General features: G+C 41.9%; 1 protein-coding gene across 1 annotated transcript in view; it reads left to right on the top strand.

Annotated features, from left to right (window-relative positions):
- Positions 1-13,649, top strand: part of LOC138593454 (cytohesin-3-like) — a 36,722-nt gene that overhangs the window by 5,565 nt on the left and 17,508 nt on the right. Inside the window, exons 2-5 of the mRNA XM_069664468.1 lie at positions 10,867-10,949; positions 11,238-11,302; positions 13,106-13,172; positions 13,329-13,447. Coding sequence (XP_069520569.1) covers positions 10,867-10,949; positions 11,238-11,302; positions 13,106-13,172; positions 13,329-13,447 — 334 coding nt within the window. The remainder of the gene's footprint in view (positions 1-10,866; positions 10,950-11,237; positions 11,303-13,105; positions 13,173-13,328; positions 13,448-13,649) is intronic.

The following is a 13,649-nucleotide window of genomic DNA, read 5'->3' as shown; positions in this document are numbered from 1 at the left end:
TTAACTAAATATCTTTGGGTTTGGGACTGTTAATTACACAAAACAAGCATCTTGAAGGCATCACCGTTGCGTCTTGAAGCTCTTGACGCATTCAATTTCTGACACTAACTATCTAACACTGAATCAATTAATCAAGAAAACAATTAAAAGTAAAATAATCCTTTCCTACAAATAATCATTTTATGTAAAGTAAACGTCCTTCCCTTCGTAGTAAAGTTGCTTTACAAATAGTATTTTCAAGGTCGGGTATTTACCTCCACTATCAGCTGATAGTAAAGAATAAGATGAGAAAAACAATATAAGAGTTTCAGTTACCTGTAGAAGCTGAAACCAGGGCTGTGACGGTAACCGCATTACCGCAATACCCCGGTTATGTGATGGCAACTGCGGGATTGACCCAGTGACCATCATCGCCGGAATGCTGTCAGGTGTCAAGTTAACAGGACAAAAATCAGGAGAAGCAGCAGTTGAGACACTTCTCCGTTGACCCCAAGAGAGGGAAACAAAAAAATAAAACCGAACCGATGTCCGAGAAAGACGCTAAAAGGCTGGTTTGAGTAAATGATCAGCACTAATATGTGTGCGTGGAACCACAGCACGCGAACACGGCAGCTCAGAGTTTCCGACCGTAAGTTGATCAAGATGAAGGACAAAGAAATTTACACCACAGTTTAGCGATGGTAATAAAGTTTAAAAAAAGATAAACATGTTTTCTCCGTCTCTCAAGCGAGCAGGGGTGGGGGGGCGGTGGTATGACCGCAAGGGGGTGTTAGTGTTTTACCGTGGTTAGAAAAACTACCATCAGCCTTAGCTGAAACAGGGACTTCTTTCTTGCGGTAGGTAAATTTACACCACAAACTGTCCAAACATACTGTGGAGTACCTCAGGGATCAATGTTGGGACCTCTTCTGTATACGCTATACATGTTACCATTGGGAAAGACAATTCTTCGACATCTCCGACCATAGCTTTGCAGATGATACACAGCTGTACCTGTCTTTTACACCTTCTGACACCAGTTCGTTCGCTTTTCTACATAGCTGCCTAAATGACATAAAAATGTATTTCCCAGAACTTCAGCATTTGCCGTGAAAACATCCCAGGCTATTACAGCCACTCCTCGGCCCCCTCACTCCCAACTTAACTTTAAAGTCAGCTCCAAAAAAATCTGGGTGTAATTCTTCATTGTGACTTGAGCCTGGAGCAGCACGTTAAGAAAGTAGTTGAGTTGTGTCGTTCAGTTACATACATACAGATACAGACCCTGTGTGCCTAAACAATTGAGCTATTGGGTAGCAGAATAATTTCCACATATCAAACCCATTTTGGCTTCACTGCATTGGCTTGTACAATCCATTTTAAGTGCTCTTAATCATACAAGACTCTGACTGACCTGGTGCCAGAATATGTAACTGAGGTCTTTTAAAGTTGTGTTCAGGCAGAAAGCCATACAAATTTTTGAGTTTGGTACTATTAATTTAATTACATTGGTTTAACCCTGCCAGATTAACATTTGCTCTTCCAAACACATTGTTCTAGTGTCCTGGTTCATAACGTCACCCAAAGGCACGCACAGCTTGGCTATTTTCACCGCCCTCTTCAGGGTCTGTCTCTGAAACTTTACCGCCACCTTCTGCAACTTGAAGGTGACCAGTGACCTGTTTGAGGACCATTAAGCTAGCCTGGTATTAGCCGAAGGTAACCGGAAGCTAGCCAAAGCTCGCAAATGTTACTACCACTTTATATCCTGGTTGTTTAATTCTGACAAAAACAGGTGTACAAACGACTTGATGGGTTTTTAGGGGGGTTATTTGACTGACGATTACTCAGCAGATTTTGTGACAGTTCCCCCAGGTTTATGCTAAGCTAACTTTAGCAGCTAAAGCTTCATTACCATAAAGATAGGGTCTCATTAAACTTCTGGAAAGAAGTATTTTTTAAAATAATAACTGACCAGTAGCAAAACCACAAATACATGAAAATATAAGAGTGTCTTTAGCTCTAAATCCTTTGTTTTCATGTGAATGTCGTGTGTACTTCACATCTGTTTTATTCACCTGCAATGCCCCAGAAAGAATTCCCCCTCAGGTATAAAAACATTGGGCTGGATTGAATTCACCGTTTCCAAATTTCCTGCAACACCCCAGTAGCCAGAAACAAATGTCTGCAACGGTTTAGACAAAATGTGTCTCTTATGCGTGTCGACAACCAATGCCAAAAAAATGTGCTAAAATGTGCGCTTTACAATGTCGTCAGTTGACCCGGCAGGCTGGCGGTGTTGTTTAAAGGCTTAAGGGGAGATTTGGAAAGAACAGAAATTCATTTTGACTGCCAAGATTATGGGTTTCTGTGGTGCAACATTAGAAGATTAAACATACAGTACATTATACCACATGCAACGAGACAAATACCCAAACACAGACAGGGCTGTGCAGGGATTGAGCCGAGGCTTGTAACAAAGTGCATGATTTAAGTGAGAGAGAAGACTACATATGGACCTGATTAGGCGCGAGACTGGGGAGGCTTCCCGACATGCTCCCATCACCATGGTAGTGTGTGAGTGTAGTAGTCTGTCAGTAAAGCAACATTTCTGCTGGTGAATAGAGGTACTCTTTGCCTGGAATTATTCCTGGGAGCTGTCGAGAGGGGATCCCTTTAAGTGCGAGACAGAGAGCAGATGGGAGACAAAAGGAACGGCAAATTAAATGAGCCAGAGTCAGGGAGGAACACAGACAGACTTTTAGGGCAGCGGAGATGTACCGTGTTCGAGTAATCCACACCTTATGTCAGTGGAAGGAGGGGTAAGAGAAAACAAGGTCCAGCTGACTGTTCAGACAGAGCGAGGAGGGGCGAGGCGGGCTGTAGACGAGTGTTTCTTGGCTTCTGGCTCAAAAGAAATGGAGAACCGCACCAACGCCCAGCTCCTTCTCACCTTAATAACATTCCCTGGCCATTTTTCATTTCATTTCCTGCTCTTTTTTTCACAATAAAGTATTTTCTTCTGCTCTGTTTCAAATAGACTGGCTGAGGACAGAGCAGCTTTTAAACAGAAGCTCTCTGATCCAGCAGGCAGCCATGGGAAAAACTGATATTTAAAACGATCTATGAGGAGCTGAAGTGGACTTACAGTCAAGACGGACCAATTTTGTAAACTTGTGAATGGGATCAGGGTGGTCCGACAAAGTTAGTGTTTTTACAGGCAGGCGCACAACCATCACAGAAACAATCTGGACTTGTGGAGGCCGACATGTAGTTTTACACTGAAAGGTTTGGAGTCAGTGCCAATCACCCAGGCTGACGCTCTGCTCTCTGAAGATATCAGAACTAATTTCCTCTCATTCATTGTCTTATTCAAAATGAGATGTACCAAATACAGACGGAATCTCTCCCAAGGTAGATATCCATCGCAATAACGCAGGTGTTCACATCAGATAAAGCATCACATTCATTCCGCTTCCTGTCAATCAGCTGACAGCAGCAGGAAGCAGCTGCGGTGTCTGGTAATCACCCCTCAAATACACTACTTGTCATCTTTTTACATTTATTGTCTTCCATTCATGTTTGCTGAGACAAGGATTATTTCCAAGTTAGGTACGACACAACACATCTTGAATTATGCAATTATAAAAGCAAGGGAATACTGAAATGTGCAGGTCTGTGAGGTTGCACTTTTGCTTAGAGCTAAATGCTAACGGCTAACAAGTTCCAATGACAATGAGATCTGCAAGTGTAATGTTTGCCTATGTTTAGCATGTTAGCGTGTTAGCATGACAACATTTGGTTGAAAACAAAAACTGTTGCGGTTTGAAGTCATAATCCAAAGTAGAAGACAAAATAAAAACGTTTAGCTCGTTACAATACATATCCTGTTTCTACCATAGACATGTATAGGAAGTTAACAAAGCAACTGTGACGTTTAGCAGCCTCGAGTTTGACATCTCAGCAGTCGCCCTCTTGGTTTTTTGGAGCCAGAAGTGACCATATTTGGACGAGAGGGTGCCCATTGCTACGTCTCATTCCTGGTTGACCGGTAGCTTTAGTAGTGACTGTCAATCATATGTGGCCACGCCCTAAAGCATATACTGCTTTATCTTCTTTTATTTTACTCTACATTGGACCATAATTTAGAAAATATTCATCATTCTGTATCAAAAAAGTCCTGAGTCGAGCAATTGAGACCATAAACTAAAATGTTTCTGAGTTAATAAATCAACTAAGAAGAATAAATCAGCTCTTCAGCATTGGCTACACTTGTGAAACCAAGAACGTCCAATTCTTATGAACAGGTAGTGGGTTCTACCAAATCTTATCCAGTTCAGACCAAAGTTGACGGCCGGCATTTTTGTTCCTAGCTAGCTAGCATTCTTGCTAGTGAGCATTCCTCTTACTTGGACTGTAATTACGAGAAACAGGGATGCAATAACAATCACATAAAGCTACTCTTTGGAGAATTACCCACCAAAAACTACAACAGAAGTGTCAACAAATGGTTGGCAAAATGGCCGCCATTGCTGGAACCTTAATATAATTCAATATTTAAATTAAGTGAATTAGATGAATTAACGGATCGGTTTGTTTGTCCCTGGTTTCACTTGTTTATGAACCACGCCAAAGCTAACCTACAGCTAACTTATTGGTATGGCTATTAAGCTAGCAGTGAGGTCAGCCATCTTGGAATAATCAACAAACAGTGGCATGGACTAGATATTGATATTTAACAGGTTTAAGCTCTATGTTACACCAGTATTCATCTCCTATGTGCTAAATTTTAGATATTCTAGCCCCGTGAGAGGGAACAAGCGAAAAACATAAACATGGATGCTTTTACAGCCCCCCTCGTGTAAAACCTGGATGATCATTCGCAGAGCTACTTGGACCGTACCCAGCTCGTGAAAGCCTCTCATCCTGCCCAGTCTCCAGGAGAAACAGCATCCATCTAAATCATTCTCAGGCCGATCATATCATCAGATTATGGTTGCTTTGGCTGCAGCATATGGCCGTGGAAACCCCCTCAGACTCTGCTGGCTGTGTTCATCGAATCAAATATTGACATAGTGCTGATGCTGAGCAGATGTGTGATATAAGGAGGGCAACATGTGCAGACCACCTCCTAAGCAACCACACACTCACACAAATGCACTCACAGCAGGAGGTCCCTCCCAAAAACTGCAGATTAACCAGAGCAATCAGTGCGAGGGCTCTTCAGCTCCCCGAGCCCCAGATTCTCCTCATGACCCCAGCGGTAGTTAAAAACTAGAAGCCATATTAGACCCCCAAATCTGTCTTCTCACGCGATTTCAGCCGTGAGTGTAGTCTCTGAATTATTACTGATCAGGCCTCTGAGCAGTGTACTGTGATACTGCAAGATTTCACAGGCGCAGATACTACACACAATGCACAACAGAAACATTAAGCAGGAATCTACACAACTTCAAAAGTAGTAATGTGCGTGTTAAGACTACAAACGTAATTTATTTATCATAACAATATTTTGGGTCTTCTTTATTTTGGTCTGTGAAACACTTTGGATTAAGTGTGTGATGTACTATGCAAATGAAGGTTATTTGAATTTTCTACATCTTTATTTGGCTTTTTTTTTATCACGCAATTATCTAACGAAAAAACTAAAAATCATTTGATCATTTGAGCCTTTTTTTAAAGCCAAAAAAGGCAAAGATTCTCAAGTTCCTGCTTCTGAAATTTGAATATCTGTATGTTTTAGACGACAAATCAAGCAATTTGAAGACATTTCTTTGGCTTTAGGAGATTTCAATCGTATAAACAAGCAACATCTTTCCCCGTGTTTTCTCATGTAATTGACTGAACAATGAATGCTTTACGTAATGTTTAACTGAAAAGAAAAACTGCAGATTACACTGTCAAAAAAGTTGTAAATTACAAGTCTAATCGAACATTTTCACTAGAAACAAAAATTGATCTGAATATTCATCATTCGATATCAGCTGGCCAGTATCATTGGTCCGATACAGGACCACTACAGATATATTGGTATCGGCGTATGTGTACTCATATGTGCGGATATTAAAAACCCTTTTTTACAGGATAAATAATGCAGAAAACATTGCTTTAGGTGATTTAGAAATGGTGTCACTGTGTCCAAATTCCATGTAGCAAATCATGGACTGGCTGCACGGTGGTGCAGTGGTTAGCGCTGACGCCTCACAGCTAAAAGGTTCCTAGCTCGAGCCCCTGTTCAGATGAAGTGGGCCTTCCTGTGTAGAGTGTGGTACTCCGGCTTCCTCCCACAGTCCAAAGACATGCTCGTTAGGTTCACTGATGACTCTATAAGTGAATGTGAGCATGAAAGGTTGTCTGTCTCTATGTGTGTGGCGATCAGTCCAGGGTGTACCCGCCACTCGCCCAATGACAGCTGGGATAGGCTCCAGCACCCCGCGACTCTGAACAGAATAAGCGATATAGATATGACATTCACCAACGCCTATATTTTCAGCTTTAATCTAATATCTCTACACCGTCTATGCACACGTATTAAATAAAAAACAATTTTTGTTTTAACAAGTTTTATCCTTGTTCAAACTTATGAAGTTCACCATGTGACATTTGTTTTGTTCCAGGGCTGAAAGTTTGCATGATTCCAAATGTCAAAGGGATTTTGAATGAAGACACCTGAAGTTTCACTTTATCTCTATCGCTGCATGGCTGCATCTCTTTTCCACACGCCTGTCTCCTCCTGTGCGCCTGGCCTTTCACCCTCTGTATCATAACCTCTCTCCTCTCGTTGGCCTCTCTGCTGACGTCCCAGAATTCCTGCTCCGTGGCTCTGAGCCAAAGTGCCTCTGCAGACAGCTTCACGCAAGACTCTCCGCTGCTGCACACACTGTCACATTATTTCACCCAGCATCACTGAGGCGAAGTAGGTTAAAGGCAGGCGGCGGCTGGTCGGCGGCAACATCTGTGCATATGCTGTTATACATCACACTTCCGCTCTGGCAGACTCGTGGTGGGCTTACGGAGCGGCGGGGAGGGTGAGTGTGTGGGATTAGTGCCAGCTGCCTTTGGTGTGTATGTGCTCATGTCCACATGTCTGACTGTCTGTCTGTGTGCGACCCAGAGCATGTCATCGTCTACAGTTAGGGGGATTGGGAGCGGCGGGTTTCAGATTAGAGTCTGGATCTAGAGGACGTTTCCTTGCTTTCCTTTCGTGTGTCCCAGTGTGCTGCACGGCCAACCGGGGTAACAGGGTTATCTCTTTCAAAGCTCACCCACTTTCAGAGACATTACAGCGGGTAAAGTCGCACTTTAAAGCCACTCGATCTGGGCAAATCCTCTCTCAGTCACACCAGTCACTGAAAACTGTGCGGGACTGCCGCCAGTGTAAAGTGAGCGTGGGATTTTCCCTCTGAGCTCCATGTGAATACCTCGCTGCTGGATACTACTCGCAGGGAAGTCCTCGATTAAAGTCTCAAGGCCTGGAAATACTCCTTTTTTTCTCTTCTATCTGCCATGTCTAACAAATAGTTAATTTCAACCCAAAATAACATTATAAAAGTAATAAAAATGTAGGTTGATGTAGCCTTGGGTGGGTTTTATGTATGCCAAAGCGTCCTTGCATTAGTTTAAATGCCATCAAAGCCCCTGGTTTCAGTGGGAGGCCGGGGACAGTTGTTAGTTTTGGGTGTGAAGAGCAGCAGGGGATTTAGTCCTCAAAGTAGATTTTGAGGGATTTTGTTTTTTAGGGGGGAAATTACTGGAGCTTTCTTTTTTTCTGTGGCGCACATGTTGGCGTTTTAAACCCTTTGGACCCTCTCAACCCAACGCTTGATACAGTGGATTTTGATGCTTTCAGATAGCACTTCATATAGAAGTCACAGAGGTTAAATGGTTGCAGAGATAAATCTGTGCCTTGCCAACTACAGCCACCCCACTATGAGACCCTCTGACCTCCCCAAGGTCTACTGTTTACTATGAAGCAATGACTCACACCAAACATGATTTTAGTAGATTATCATCGGAGCGTGTGTTTGGTTTGAGTCTGTATGGCGGTAACGACCGGCCCCATGACTCCCTCTGTGCCTGCTAAAGACACTAAACTCGTTTCCTGAATGAGTCACAGAGGGTCACAGGGGGAAGTGTGTTAATAATGTAATTGGTGGACCACCTCTGAAGAAGACCCCCCCTGTCCCACCCCACCACCACTAAACAAGATTAACCACTGGACCAGAGACGTTAGCACAGGTTTTATAGTCATATATCTCAGGATATCCAGTAAGAGAGACCTGGATTGGAGGATAATGGAAATCTTTTTCCATTAATGTTGGTGGGCTTTTATTAAAGGGGACATCCTCTGCTTTCATTTGATTTGTAATGAATCAAGAAAGTAATCATGCACACTGTTACAGCCAGAGGATAGCACATCTCCATTAGCTAATGCACGGCCTCAGGCAAATTGGAAACATGGAGCTGTTAGCTGCTGGCACATCATCGTCCTCTGAGCAACACATAAAAAAACAAAGGGAAGTCCTTATGTAATTGCTGATATATAGATTTTTCACATTATTGATTAACCTGCGGCTCATTTCATTTCTCGACTTAATGGTTGAGTCCATGTCAGGGACTCAATAGGCTATATATAATACCCCAAACAAAATTGTAAATTCAAAGTTGTACTTTGACATTCAAAAGAAAATAAGCTAATTAAAATAGGCCTATTTACATTAGAAGCACTGAAGCCATGTTTTTTATTAACATTTTTGACAAGCTAGCAGCGTTCAAGACTATGCAGGGACAGTGTTTTGAGCTAAATGCTAATGTCAGTAAGCTAACAGGCTTATAATGACAAAGCTAACATGTTCATTATAACAGGTAATGTTTTCCATCTGTTTTTAAGCTAGTTTAGCATGTTAGCATTCTAACATGGGCTAATTAGCACCAAACACAGCTGAGGCTGATGGGATTCAGGTGATTTCTGCAGGTATTTACATACATTTTAGCTACCTTTTGATTATTGTGCTACATGCTCGTCTAAGCTATCTCTGTTACATCAATTCATGGATGAATTTAGAAATTATACCTCAGGTTATTTTGTAGGTACTAAGATGTGTATGAATGTTTTATAGAACGTGTAACAGTGTAGTGGCAGTAGCAACCTTTCACAGTTAAAGATGTATCTCCTCAGGTGATTAACTTTCTGCCTTAAAAATGTAAAATATATTACACCTCCCCAGACTTCATCACAATGTGTCTGGTTTCTTCTGAGTCAAGCCTTTGGACATCTAATTTTAATGGCCTCTGCGTTTTAAAGAGTACTTTCATATAATTTTAATGTCCATTAAAAATGAGGCTACAGTCAGCAGGCAATTGTTTTCTCTAAGCTAGGATGTTTAGCGTAGCTTAGCGTAAAGATTGGAAATGAAGAATAGTTTGTTGGCTTGTCTGAAGGTAGTTAAAATCTTACCAGTGCTTCAGGCTCAGTTGTTATCATGTTGTATTTTATGTTATTTGTATGCTAGGTTAAGCTAACTAAGTGCTAACTGGAGCCCTATATTTACTGGATGGATAAAAGAGTGGTGTCAGTCTTCTCATTTAACTCTCTACAAGAAAGCTATTTAGCTTATATCCCTGAATGTCAAGCTACTGCTTTAAATTTTGACTCCTAAAAGATAGTGTGGGTCTCAGATATCATGTAGGACAGAGGGAGATAATTTAACTGCCTGTAGGTCCAAACTGTTGAAAACGTTACTCATGTAGAAGATTAAAGAAATGTGTAAAATAGCTGTGTAACTTTTTAAGAGCACTAATTGGCTCGAGACCCACGATCACAGAGCTCACAGTTGCATTGCGTAATCGTGTGAGATAGCCGGAGGTTAGCAGCGCTAATTAACGTCTTTATTTTGATACTTCCAGTCAGTGTGCATTTATACCCCCCTCTGTTGTCTATTAAAAACATGGCCCACAAAGGAAATCCCTCAGCTGTTTCTCCTGCTGTTTACCTGACCCTCATCACGGCGCTTCAGGATTAAATAACTGGGTTAGGAAGCGTCTTTTGTGTCTTAATGTGAAGGCTATCTATAACAATACTCCCCTGAACGCAACTCCTTTACAAGCTGTTGAAGCAAAAAAAAAGGCTGAATGCTTCCTCTTAAACCCAGTGACCTTATTTTACTTTAATTGGTTCTTCTTCCCCGCCTGCGAGGGGAAATAACAAGTGATTTTTTTATATATATCTCTGATTTAGCAACATGTAGGCTCAGAGCTGCAGCTGCGATAGTAGACGTGCCATTTTCCTGTTGAGAGATTTGCGTTTTCTGCCTCTAAGCTGGCTTAATGAAGCGAGATTGCACACAGGCTCGTCTTTGCTTCGGAAAATAAAGTGTGCGTGGGTGGAAATGAAACAGAGAGAAAGAGAGGAGTGGGGTAAAAGATTGAAAAACAAGATTGAGATGTAAAGTGAGAGGGAGAAAAAGTGGGGAAAGTCGTCCTCCACTCCTGTGCTTTAACGCCTGGAGCTCTGACACCCTCACGGCCTGGGAATCAGGGTCGTGGGCCGTGGTAAATTCACTTTTAATGAAAGAAAACTTAATCTGGATTGGTTTTATTAATAGAATTTCCCCCCTGAGCCAAATGCAGAAGGAGGGAGGGAGCAAAACACTTTCAAGTGGAATAATTAAGACCCTTCGCCTTCTCTCTTTCTTGTTAATTAAGGCGATACATGCAGCCTCTTGATGTGTGTTGCTGCAGCTGAACAAGGTGAAACAGTCAATGCAGCAGCAGCAGCAGCCCTGTCACTTTACTTTTGTCTCTCATCTGTACCGAGCTGAGTGGGTTTAGGGATGTGAGCTGTGCACAAATGAGAGTTAAGCTGTGTTTTCCCATCGTGTGTTGCAGTTCCTGAGGATCTGTCCCTGGAGGAGAGGGATGAGCTGTCAAACATCAGACGCAGGAAGAGAGAGCTGCTCGACGATATTGAGGTGCGAGTTTTGACATATGATTTAATATAATACGGTAAAAGAAGCTTCTCTTTATATACTGTGTTGATAGCAGATCATTAAAATGTGTATATTGGGTTTTCTTCTAACCTTTTGCCTATCTCCTGCAACGCTGCAGCTCCATTTGCATGCTGTAGGTAATGCAAATAGAGCCGCACAGAAAGTGATACATCTCCCACTGTGTTCAGAGCGTCTCTCTCCTCTACATCCCTTCAGGCGTTCTCCTGTACTGTATCCTCTTTTAACTGTGACATGTCTTGTTTCTCTCAGAGGTTGAAGTTTGAGATAGCAGAGGTCATGACGGAGATCGAGCAGCTGACGTGTGTTGGGGAAAGGTAAGACACTGAAGTCAAGATGTCTTTACCGTGCTTTCAAGTGCATTGCAGCTGAAAATACTAATAATAATCCTTGGCACGCTATGGCAGTCCAATGCAACAGCTCTGCTTTAATAGCAACCTTACAAAGCAGAATTTTACTAACTGAAATCATTATTTTACTAAAGGGGAAAAAATATTATGCCTTATAAAGTTATTATATATTAACACCTTTTAATGTAATTCAGCCCAGTAAAACACCACTTTTTATACAACAGTTAGTTCTGAGTAATCTGATTGGACAAGAGGCATTCCACGAGTGCTGATATAGAACACAACATCACTGGGACTTTTCACTCTGTGTATCACTCCGCCTCAGCCAGGTGTTCTAAACACTATTAATTAACATCACAGCAGACTATCAAGCTGGTACCTCTGAATCACACAGCACTAGTTGATGATAAGTTAAAACAAACAGATGAATGGACATGATCAGAACAGCTGATCTGTGGTAACCTGTGGACACAGATTGCAGGAGAATGTTTGGGTTGCTTGGCAACAAAAGTCCAGTTTCAGTCAAATTGAGTTGGTGCAAAAAATTATCTGTTGTTCATTTTTACTACTATTTGCTGCTTGTATAAGTGTTGTGATGTTATACTGAATATCAGCACGGCCATGCTGATATTACAGGTTGATGAGAGAAAAAGGTGTTGTGTCGGACGCTTTCCGAAAGTTGTAAATAGCCATGTTTGAAAAGAACAGATGAATCGTGGTTCGTAATGATTAATGTTAGGTTATTAAAAAGCTAATTCCTATTTACTAGGCTAATTCTTATTTTGAAAAAGAAAGTTGAACACTGATTTTTGCCGTCGATTACCATGGCAACGATTGAAGCCCTCGTAGTATGTCTCTCTCCCTACAAGGCAGTCTAAAAGGCTGTTTTAGAGACTTCTGCTCTTTGGCATAAATACATGTATTGTAAGGAAAAACTGAACCTTGAAAAAAGTCTAAGATGATAACAAAAGAATAATGTGTAACATAAATTTTAAGAATGTTTTCTGCTCTGCAAGTCCCTGAAATTTAAAGAGAAGATGACCTCTACAGCCCTGAATAACACAAGTACAAAGTTTGCCTTCAGTCATGAATAACCAGCTCCAGAATTATGACTCTAAGTTGACTCATTGCCTTTATCTTAGATGTCTTTAGGATTTGCGTGTCAGTTTGGAAAGTCATTACACAGGGTTGTTATGACATGCTGACATAGACATATAAATAATGTGACTTTATGTGATAGTTCATATGTCGTGGTCATATCTACCTGGTCGTTCATATGGATCCAATGTTGACTTATTGCACCTTCTGTTTGTCAAAATGTTAACAGCATCATTCTGTACAATATCCTGTATACACACAGGCTGGGTGTGTCGTCCAACACACAGCTGCATTAAGCAAACAGTGACAGTCAATGTGCGGCATGTGTGCCCATTATAAATCAGTCAGGCTTGTTCTCCATACATAAAGAGTTAGGTCAGGTCTGCTTTGTCCTCTCACCTGCCACTTTATCACCTGCATGTTACACGTACACACACACACACACACACACACACGTTCTAAGTCTGTAGACAATGTTTTTTAAGTTGAGTGTTCGTGCATATGTTTTTCAGATTAGGCTAAAGCATGTACACACGATGGGTAAAACAGATGCTGCTTCCATAAATAGAATCTATTGTTGTGTTCGACATTCAGGGAGTTATTTTCAGTGTTTTTAGATTACATAAATGGACTTCCTCATTAAATGTCTACATTTATGTGTCTGTGTTACAGCAAAACATCTCAGAGAAACAAACAGATCGCCATGGGCAGGAAGAAATTCAACATGGATCCAAAGAAGGTACCGTGTGTCCTCATGTTGTATCATAAACCAGCACAGCCTCCAGTGCATCTGCAGCCTCAACGTGATCCCTTCTCAGCCATGAATCATTTTCCATCATCCCTCCTCAATTTAGATGAACAGCCGTCCTGTTTTCTCCCCCCTCTTCCACTCCAGGGAATCCAGTTCCTGCTGGAGAACGACCTCCTTCAGCACACTCCCGAAGACATCGCGCAGTTCCTCTACAAAGGCGAGGGCCTTAACAAGACCGTCATCGGAGACTACTTGGGAGAGCGGTGAGAGAAAGCCCCCCTCCTTAAATTAGATTGATGCTCCCGCTGTGATTAAAGAAGGACATTATGGGCTGCATTTATTACATGATTGACCCCCTACTCGAGGTCGGATCTTTGAGGCAGTGCTGGTGTCCTGTCATCGGCCAACCATGTGGCCTGGTCGTAAAAGGGGAATCTCAGCCCGGACTGCTGGATAATGAAGAAG

Source organism: Semicossyphus pulcher, unplaced genomic scaffold (genome assembly GCF_022749685.1).
Source record: "Semicossyphus pulcher isolate SPU_LCO1_2020_fin unplaced genomic scaffold, fSemPul1.0.p SCAF_16, whole genome shotgun sequence".
In the NCBI taxonomy this organism is placed as follows: domain Eukaryota; kingdom Metazoa; phylum Chordata; class Actinopteri; order Labriformes; family Labridae; genus Semicossyphus; species Semicossyphus pulcher.
Note: the sequence above shows the minus strand (reverse complement) of the source record. Positions and strands in the feature narration are given on the sequence as shown.